The sequence below is a fragment of the Oryzias melastigma genome, linkage group LG13, assembly GCF_002922805.2.
Source record: "Oryzias melastigma strain HK-1 linkage group LG13, ASM292280v2, whole genome shotgun sequence".
NCBI classification, from domain to species: domain Eukaryota; kingdom Metazoa; phylum Chordata; class Actinopteri; order Beloniformes; family Adrianichthyidae; genus Oryzias; species Oryzias melastigma.
This window is the reverse complement of record NC_050524.1, coordinates 2,787,591-2,797,393: the sequence shown is the minus strand read 5'-3', so window position 1 is coordinate 2,797,393 and position 9,803 is coordinate 2,787,591. Positions and strand designations below refer to the sequence as shown.

Genomic DNA, 9,803 nt, shown 5'->3' with positions numbered 1-9,803 from the left:
CTCCTCTATGACATGTCTCCTGTTCAGAATGCCTTAGTTTCATACATTTACATAAATCTTTGTTTAAGATCAGACATTTGTTTTCATTTTATAAAACTGAACGTATTTTCCATGAAGGTTTGAACTTTGACATTTGAAATAAGAGGAAAGTAAGGAGTCAAATTGGGGCCATAAAGATGGTGTTAAGCTGAATAAAAGTGTCGGAAACTTTCTGCAGTTCTAATATAAACCTAATTACTTTTAGCTTCAAGTTTTTTCTCTTCAAGTTTCAAAAATCAAAACTTTTTTCAAAGTTAAGAAAGTTTTATGGCCCCAATTTAGCTCCATACAATTTGGCCCCACAAAGAAAAGAAAGTAAATGTTCATGTCTGTCTGAGAAAAGTGGATAAAGTCTGTAGTGAGGAGTTTTACAGCCTTAAACATCTGTAAATACTGTAAAAAAGAAGCTGACTGCTTTGATTATTTACCTGATTTTATTTATCAAAAGTTATTTGTTGTAATTGAGGGAACACTGTACTTAAATGTGCTACATACACACCAACGCTCTGAATGTGGGTTCTTGAACGTGCTTTTAACATAAGTGTTCATGCTGGACCGTCTCTACCTGATACCAGTGCATGTTCTCTCTGTTAGAAGAGTTCTGGTGTGAAATATCAAAGTGGTGTAAATCTGGTGAATCTTGCTCCAGGATATTTCCTTCAGCTCTATTCTGATATATAAAAGACTATAAAAGATATAAAAGAGAGTTAGCAAAATCTGCAATGATTAATTTCTCCTTGAAATTAGTAAGTTCCTGATTGGTCGAAGTTTATCTTGTTTAAACATCTATTTGAGGGCCGTGCGTTTTGTATGTAAAGCCTGAAAACGTTTTTAAAAATGTGCCTAGCGACGGGTTTTGAACATGGAGGAGTACATATAAACAGACTTTATGGCTGTTTGAATGAACATTTCCGAGCACAGTGTGAACGTAGCATTCGAGAAAATTGTGGATTATTTTACGTCCGTTACAGCCTTTTGAGTATCTGTAGATGTTTTCTTTTTGTAATGTGAGTCTTATATATTTTATCTTAACAGTATGTTCCAAATTACTATGAAAATAATATTTTTCTATGATTTTTATAAATACTCGATGCAAATGACAGTCATATTTTCAAGTCACAAACAATCAGAGTATATATTAAATTTTGGAATTAATTCTTTGACTTTTTTTCCACCAACTTCTGAGCTTTGTGCAGCTTTATAGCTCAGGAGTCACAATTTTTTTTAATTCTCTGTCAGAAGACTATGATGACCATTTAGACTATGTTGTTTGAACATTTTGTCTATAGTGTGCATGACATCATCATCTGCTCAGTAACAGAGCTTGTTTTGTGTTACTGCTTAAAACGTTGAAGGCCGAGAAGCTGCAGACTCTCTCCGCATGTTTCCAGTGTGTATCTTTTATTAATCTGTTGAATAAATACTCTTGAAACTGCTTGACAAACATTTCTTTGTTTCATTGGATCAAACAACTTTCCCCCACAACATTTGATACATTCTAAAGAACTGAAAATGTGTTAAAACTGCTGCATTAGGAGGTCAGATTTACTGAAATCTAAAGCTATTCCAATAGAATCATCTTCAGAGGTCGAGTTACATTTGAACATAGAACCCTTATTTTGCAGCTTGACCATTCTAGCATCCATTTAACTTTTGGGAGAGTTTCTGCTTGAATTTCTTTGCAGGATGTCAGAACAGTCTCCCAGAGCTGCTGTTTGGATGTGAACTCAGAACATTGAAGATTGAACGTTTCAGAAAAAATGCATTTAAGATGCACTCTGATGAAAGTCATGTTTCAGGAGTTTTTAATGCATTCTTGTGGGATTTTTCTGATAAATAATTTTTACTACAGAGTAAATCTTCATTCAAATCATTGTAAACCAGGAGTAAGGGAAAAAAATCATGAACTCCTGCCGCTCTGCAGAAACTATGTCCCAGACAATGACACGAGTTTTCTTGTTTTTTTTATTTACGGGCGGCTGTGGTACAGCGGTAGGGCAATCAACTCCTGATTGGAAGGTTGCAGGTTCACTTCCTGCCGTTTCTGCCCATGTGCTGAAGGGTAAGACACCTAACCCCAAAATTCCTCTGGTGGGAGGTTGACACCAGTGTTTGGCAGCAGAGCCACAACCAGTGTGTGAATGTGTCTGTGGCTTAAAAGCACTTTGGGCCTTCAAGGGAGGTAGAAAGTGCTATATAAGTATACGCCATTTACCATTTTGGCTAAAAACAGCATCATCATATTTAAAAACCACCAGGAACACTTTGGAACTAGCAGGACTTTAAGTCTCTCCTTTAAAATATCTGCTCATGAGCTCCTGGACTTATTCTTTAATATATTTTTTACAATTATTTTGATATTTTTAAATATGTTTCAAAATGTTCAATGTTAAAGTATATTATAATTTAAAATAAGCCTACGATTGGCTAAATGTATCCAAACAACACAAACATCCACATATTTGCACAGATGTTCACATCATTATTGGATTTTGTCTAAAATTCATAAAAGTTAATATTGTAAATTGTAAGCAAACATGTAGAAAAAATAAGGCTGTACATCAGTGTTTCTAAAGAGATATATGAATGTAACCCTAATGAAAACATCATGGCACTTTGGAAGAAACTTCATATTTTCGAAAAAATAAAATTTAAAAAAATCATTTTTTCTATTTTAAAAAAAAATCTCTATGGAGAAGAACTTAGTGCTGTCTTCTCCTGCTGTATAAGTGGAGAGGGTTGCTGACTCGATCAGCTCCATGCCTGGCTCTCTGGAGCAAGCAGGCGGCGCCAGGTCCTCCTCCACACCCAGGGAGCGGAGCGAGGCGTAGGGCTGATCCACTCTGTCCGCTCTCTGGGTGTTGAGGAGGACCTCACGCTGCCTGCTATCACTGTAACCGGGAACTGTCTCGTGCTTGCAGAAGAGCCCTGTGGCAATGGAGATGTAGGGAAGGAGCAGCTGTGATGAGAACTGAAAAAAAATAGTGTGTTTTAGAAATGCACATTTAGATGTTTGTACATTAATTATTGAGCATATCTGTTTAACAAAGTGAAACAATGTCAAGTTTTCACCAGATAGTATTATTTACAGTCCCAAGATCAAAGTGGCTGACAGAAAACTCTGATGACCCAGCATTCTAGCAGCATTTAAACGCATCACTTACAGATGAATCTTGGAGACGTGAAAAAAGTCGCACATCAAATGTGTGTGTAAATTCAGTGTTGTGTGTGTATCAGGTGATTGTTGCTTACTTTTTAAAGATTTGTGTGTGTAGGTAAATTAAGTTGTTGTCATTAAAGGTTCTGCATGTGTACATTTATTTATTTTTGTATTTTGTAATTTTTGTACATATATCTGGAGAACCCTTCGATTACACCATGTAACACAATTTTGTTCCTAAGTGTTATATTTCAATTGCTTATGTCTCAAATATGTGAAAAAATAACTCCATTAAGCACAAACTTTGTTTTCATGACAACAGCACAAAGAAAACTAATTTTTTCATACAAATAAACAATTTGTTTTTTATTTTCGTCATTATGATTGGGTAAAAACAAAAATTGCACAAGTAATAGACAAAAATTGTCGGAAACCACTCAACAAGGTTCAGAAATGTGTAGATTTTCTAGATTTACGATTGCATTGTGAATCACTTTCTCGAAGTAGCCCCCAAATGTAGTCCGCCATCATGTTTTCGTTATACTGTCCTTGGTATCGACGTTCAAAGTCCATTATATCTCGATGAAAGCGCTCGCCTTGCTCCTCAGAGTAAGCGCCCATGTTCTCCTTGAATTTATCGAGATGTGAATCAAGGATATGGACTTTCAGAGACATCCTGCATCCTTTGGCATAATCATTAGCGAAGACAAAGACGCTGAATTTCCTTTTTTAAAACTATGAATCACAGAGGTTGTTATGCACCTGTTTTCTAGAGGGGGAAAGCATAACACAAAAGAGAAGGAAACCCTCAAATCATTTAGCATACATCAATGAAGTAGCCAAGACAATTTACTTTTTAATATAAGAAGTGTTTATTGTCACAGATGTAAAGGTAACAAAAAGTGAAGCATTGAAGTTCAGGGTGAACTACGGCTAAAACAATAAACACAAATGCTCTACTTGACTTTCCAAAAATTAAAGGAAAATAAAAAAATAATTTTAATTTGTAGGCCTACAACAGCCAAAGGCCTCACAAAAACACTCAGGTACCATCAGTAGGGGGAGAGAAACTACAGTCCTATCAGAATAGAGCTGTGAAAGAAAAATCCTGGAACAAGATTCACCAGATTTACACCACTTTGGTATTTTACCCTAAGACTCTTCCAACAGTGAGAACATGGACTGGTATCGGGTAGAGACGGTCCAGTATAAACACTGTATGCTAAAAGCACATTCAAGAACCCACATTCAGAGCGCTGGTGTTTATGCAGCACATTTAAGAACAGTGTTCCCTCGATTACATTCTACAAATAACTTGATAAGTAAAATCAGGTGAAATCAACCAAGATTTATATTTTACAATCTTTGGTCATGCGGCCATTCTGGCTCCCTATTGGTTAAATGCACTTTGGTAGCTTCCATGTCTTTTAGTTGGATTTAGAACTTGGGAAGCACGGCAGCACATTAATCTTAGACCATGTTAGACCGTGTTATCGTGCAGCTGCCGTGTTTTGGTCATTTTTCTGGCAACACAAACCTTCATAGAATGAATAGGTTCAGTTTTATAGAATAAAACAAAGATCTGACCACATACTGACTTACGTAGATTTGTCAAACCGAATGCATTCTGTATATGAGATATGTCAGAGATAGATGGATTTATGAGGTCTACAGCCAATCAGGATACAGATCACAATGCCCCATTGAATGAAAGAAAATCAGGCAAAATTGGACAAAAAAAAAATCAGTAAAAGAAACAAGACCACAAAATGTAAACCATGAAAAGGAGAGGGAACACTGCAAATGAGAAAAGAAGGAAGAAGTTTAAAAGAAGAGTACTTTGCAGTAAATCTGTCCCTTTCAATGTTGATAAAGCAATTCCTTAGTGGGTAGAATCTTTATTTATATTTTTTTAGTCTTTCTATGCTACTCTTTGCAGTCAAAACAGACCTTTGACTCATTTTTGAGCCTGAAGGGCCAGCTGCATAAAGACCTGCAGAGGATTTCAAATTATGCTGGAAGTTGGAAATATTTCTGAAAATAAATACATAATCACATTTTAGAATGATTCCTTTCATTTGTCACCCCAAAATATACAGAATAACAATCCACTTGTAAAACCCTCATGGTGCTCCATCAACTGGTGTTTCTATGAAGACCCTCAGATGTTTGTGTGTGAAATTTTACTGCAGAATGCATTTTTCAAATTATAAATATTTTTGTTTTCTTGTCAAGACTATCATTTTTTATAAACATATTTTTTAAAACGCTTAAACGCTGTGCATGCATTTTCTCTGCTCCTGCCGTCTCCTCCTCTCTCTTGGCCTCAGAGCTGGACCATCATCAACAGGGCGGTTTCTCTTGGGTTCCTGCATCCGCCTGCTCTTGGTCTGAAAAGACGCGTTTCATAGTTACAACAGGAAGTCGGGTAACAACGATGACGAGGAGGAAGGCTGTAGTACCTTAAAGTAGACGTAGAGGGCAGATGTTGAAACCACCATGATCAGCAGGACCACAACATGTCTGATGATGAATTCAGTCAGAGAAACTGAAACTGAGAACAACACAAACTACATTCATTATTAAAAGTCGTTTCATTGAAACCCAAAACTGTTGTTGTGATGTTGAAGCCCAAAATGAAGCATTTTCATCAGAGAAACTAGAACGATGGTGAATGAAGTGGTTTGTGTGAAACCAAGTGGAGGATCAGTTCAAATACCTAAAACAGTCAGACTCAGCTGCTGGCTTTGGAGCGTCAGGTTTTGGGAGTTGATGTGGACGTGGTGAACACAGATGTAATCTCCTTGGTGGGCGTGGCTCGCCTCCAAGAATGAGAAGAGGGCGGAGTTATTGACAGCCGGCAGGGTGTTGTTCAGAGTTGTGGTGGAGTTGTTGAAGATGAGCTGGAAGATCCCGCCTTGGTACAGATGATGGGAGGAGCAAATGATGCTGAAACTGGTACCAAAGAAGACCTGCAACCCCTGATTTCTAGCCTTGGAGACCCCACTGCTGGAAGAGACGGAGATGTTTGGACTTTCCAGGGAATCTGTTGGAGAGAAGAGAAAGTGTCAACACAGACTGAGCGGGAGAAGTTCATTTATTTACGGATGTCACACAGACACTTTGGAAGCTTCTGTTGAAGGAAGAGTGCATTCAGACTGGGCACATTTGGTTTGCTTAATGTGAATCAGAGTTTCCCAATAATGTGAAACAAATTTTCAGTCTGACTATACCCAAGTAGATTCTGGTCCAGGACCAAAGAGACCAGGCCTCTGACCTATCTTTTGAGGTCATTTCGGTCAGTAGTCGGGCATTATGGGATGTAAACAAGATGTAAACAAAGTAGAAAGGAAGCAGCAATGAACCCAAGACAAGTGCAGCAATGATGAGACACAGCATCTCATCGAAATGTGGTTGGATATATGCATGCTTATTAACAACTTTTAACGTAACATACATTGTTTTTTTACTGTTTTCTCAACAATCTATATTATATATATATATTATATAAAATTTGTTCTGACGCCGCGGCTGCTTGTGGGAGGAGCTACCAAATCTGTCTGTGGATATCTCATTTAGAATGAATGGAAGACACATAGGACGTTGAGGAATTAGGTTGATTTATTCGGAGGAAACTTAAAAAAACAAAGTTTGAGGAGTGTTCTTCTGCTGGTTTTGATGTTAACCACAAACGAAGAGACAACACAGATCAAGGGCGGAGTGAGTAATCGGGAGAGTTGGGAGGATTCCTGGTGCGCCGCTTCATTCGTGGGCCGGTCAGTCGCCCTCATGGAAAAAATGAACCCGGTAGAACATGAAAGAATCTTTGTAGCAGTGTTCGTCTGTCACTTTAAGAGACGACACCGGCAGTTTTGGAGCTACAATTTGACATAAACACCCCTTTAAATGGGTAGGAAGCAATAGTGGTTATGGGAACGAGCGGTACGGGCGGCTGCCTGGGGCGGGAATTCATAAAAGGAAGGGGAATCGATGGCAGCACTTTAAAAAACAATGATCCTATAATATTAACAGGCTGAAAGTTCATAGGTTGCCTCAACAAAAATAAATTGTCTGACATAAAATGTCAAATTAGTTAAAGTGAATTTGAACTAATTTAACAGATTTTTTTTCTTTCCACATTTATTGCTCTTTGAAGTGAGAAGACCATTTGATTTACTCTTCATTTTTGTTCTGAGCTTTGTTTATTAGTGTATTTGTTTATTACCTTAAAATGTATATAATTATTGTAAAGACATGTTAGTATTTATTGATAATGTTATTTTAAGGTTGGAAAGGGATTAAAAATGGCATATTTTATTTTAAATTATTATCAAAAGATTTAGAAGAAAATAAATAGATATATTTGTGTTTAAAATAGTTATATATCATAAATTACCAAAGTAATATATTGATTATTGCAGTGTTTACCATATTGCAATACTGTTGGTATTGTGATCCATGTATCGTGAATCACATCGTATTGTGAGTGACTGTGAGATTCTCAGCCCTAATACTGACACAAGATAACGTTTTCACTGATGATACCCAGATATTGGGCTGACATTCACATTCTTATTCAGCTTTTATTTTCCCAAGTTTCATGTCAGAGAACCTTCACCATTCTAAAGTTCATTAAAAACAGGCTGGAGAATGCTCAGTCAGGACCACTTGGAGGCATTTATGCTTATGTCAACATTCATTCATTCATCTTTTTGTCTGCTTCTTCCCTTTCGGGGTTGTAAAGGCGGGGTACACCCTGGACAGGTCGCCAGTCTGTCGCAGGGCCTCAATCACACACACATCCACTCTCACATTCACACCTAGGGGCAATTTAGAGTCACCAATGAACCTATGAAGCATGTTTTTGGACGGTGGGAGGAAGCCGGAGTCCCCGGTGAAAACCCACGCATGCACGGGGAGAACATGCAAACTCGTGTCAACAGAAAAATAAAATCTTATGTCCATTGACTCTGACAAAGTAACAAATACGGTTGCAGAAACTAGTTCATTTGTCTTTAAGTCTCTGCACTGGCAGGTTTTGTCAGGAGTCAGAGCTCTGCCTCCCCCTGGTTTACTGGTGGGAGCCATCTCCAGAGTACTAAACACATTTCATCTCCCAGTAACCCCCGCGCACACACCCCTGATGCCGCCCCTGACCCTCACCTGGACTCTGATAACTCTAGTCTCTTCTTTGATGTTCCCATGCTCTTGATTGACCTCGCTCGTCTGACTGATTTAGCTTTGTGGACTTTAAAATGTGCTTGGTTCCTGTCTGAACTAATAACCCTGCAGCACGTGGAACCAGCTGTCAGCCCATTTGTGACACGTTTAGGTCTGTTTTTTAATTGTTGCTTTTAATCTAATGTGACTTATAACTTTTTAAACTATAAATAATGTTTATTTACATCTTGTGTTAAACAACATTTTGTTCGTATAAATATAAAATTAATGGCTGATTAAACTGCATAGTTTAATACACAAAAAAACATCTGTTTACCTGAACACAACACCTCCAGTCTATTCACAGTCTGTAAATTTCCATCATAGTAGAAACAGGGATGAGAAGGTGACTTGAAGCAGGAGGAGTCGATCAACCACACATTTCTCTGTGGAAAAGTGTCTGTGATCTGTTGGAACACCGCATAACAACAACCCAGCCGTGAACACACTGCAGTTGCAACTTCATGGTCCCAGTTTTCCGTTGATTTGAAATCATACGCTGGTCTCCACTCTCTGTGGTAGAAGATTTCCAGAACCCCAAAGCAGCGGCTGGTCGTTCCCACCAACCTTAAATGGCCTGGAGCAAAACAGAAAGTAAGGTAAACTTAAGGAAGTTACTCCTTTTACTGCACTAAAACTAAAACTTCTCCTCTACCTGAACAGGTGAGCTCAACAGCTTTACCGGAAGAACAGAACTTCTGAGATGAACTGCTACTTTTACAGTCGAGTAAAGCAGACTCATGACCTTCACAGAGGAACTCTCTGCTCCACTCTGGAGCCTCTGTTTCTCCATAGAGCGCCCCCTGGAGGACTGAAGGATCCCCACAGTCCAGCTCCCTACAGACCACCTCTGCATCCTGCTGGTCAAAGTCATCTTCACACACTATGGACCAGGAGTTGTTAGACTTCACCTCCAGCCTGCCTGAACACTGATTGTCTCCGTTCACCAGCCTGATGGATTCTGTGGATCCAGAGGAGAAGATCAAGATCAAGGTTTTAAAAATGTCTTCTGAAGTCTTTTGCTAACACCTCATGGTGTTTCTGTGTGGAGATGTTGTTCTTCTAAACAGTCAAACACTAAAGAGAAAACAGTTGTTACCTGAACAGGTGATGTTTATCCGGTCAGACCTTGGAGTATTGTCCAAGTTCACACATTCTCTCCACAAAGACATACTCTTCATGCAGTCTGGTTTGATCTTCCACACAGTTTTTTCTCCTCTATCTCTATTGAATTCTTCAGAAACAAATGAACCACAGTTCAGCCGATGACAAACAACCTGTAATGACTCTAGGGTCCATCCATGAAGTAACCAAACTGGTCTCCATTCTTGGTGGTGTTTCAAATGAATTTCACCAGAGCAACGACTGGCTCCTCCCACCAACA

General features: G+C 38.5%; 1 protein-coding gene across 3 annotated transcripts in view; it reads right to left on the bottom strand.

Annotated features, from left to right (window-relative positions):
• Positions 1-5,425: 5,425 nt before the first annotated feature.
• The window catches only part of LOC112149961 (scavenger receptor cysteine-rich type 1 protein M130), a 25,488-nt gene continuing 21,110 nt past the window's right edge, over positions 5,426-9,803 (bottom strand). Inside the window, exons 1-6 of one of the 3 annotated variants that reach the window (XM_036214679.1) lie at positions 9,519-9,797; positions 9,075-9,380; positions 8,697-8,996; positions 5,919-6,245; positions 5,662-5,753; positions 5,434-5,589 (exon numbers count right to left, since the gene is read on the bottom strand). In XM_036214679.1, the coding sequence (XP_036070572.1) occupies positions 5,470-5,589; positions 5,662-5,753; positions 5,919-6,245; positions 8,697-8,996; positions 9,075-9,380; positions 9,519-9,600 (1,227 nt within the window). In that variant the 5' untranslated portion in view covers positions 9,601-9,797 and the 3' untranslated portion in view covers positions 5,434-5,469. Of the gene's footprint in view, positions 5,590-5,661; positions 5,754-5,918; positions 6,246-8,696; positions 8,997-9,074; positions 9,381-9,518; positions 9,798-9,803 lie in introns of those variants that run through there. The other 2 variants (XM_036214680.1, XM_024277976.2) reach the window with 2 other exon arrangements.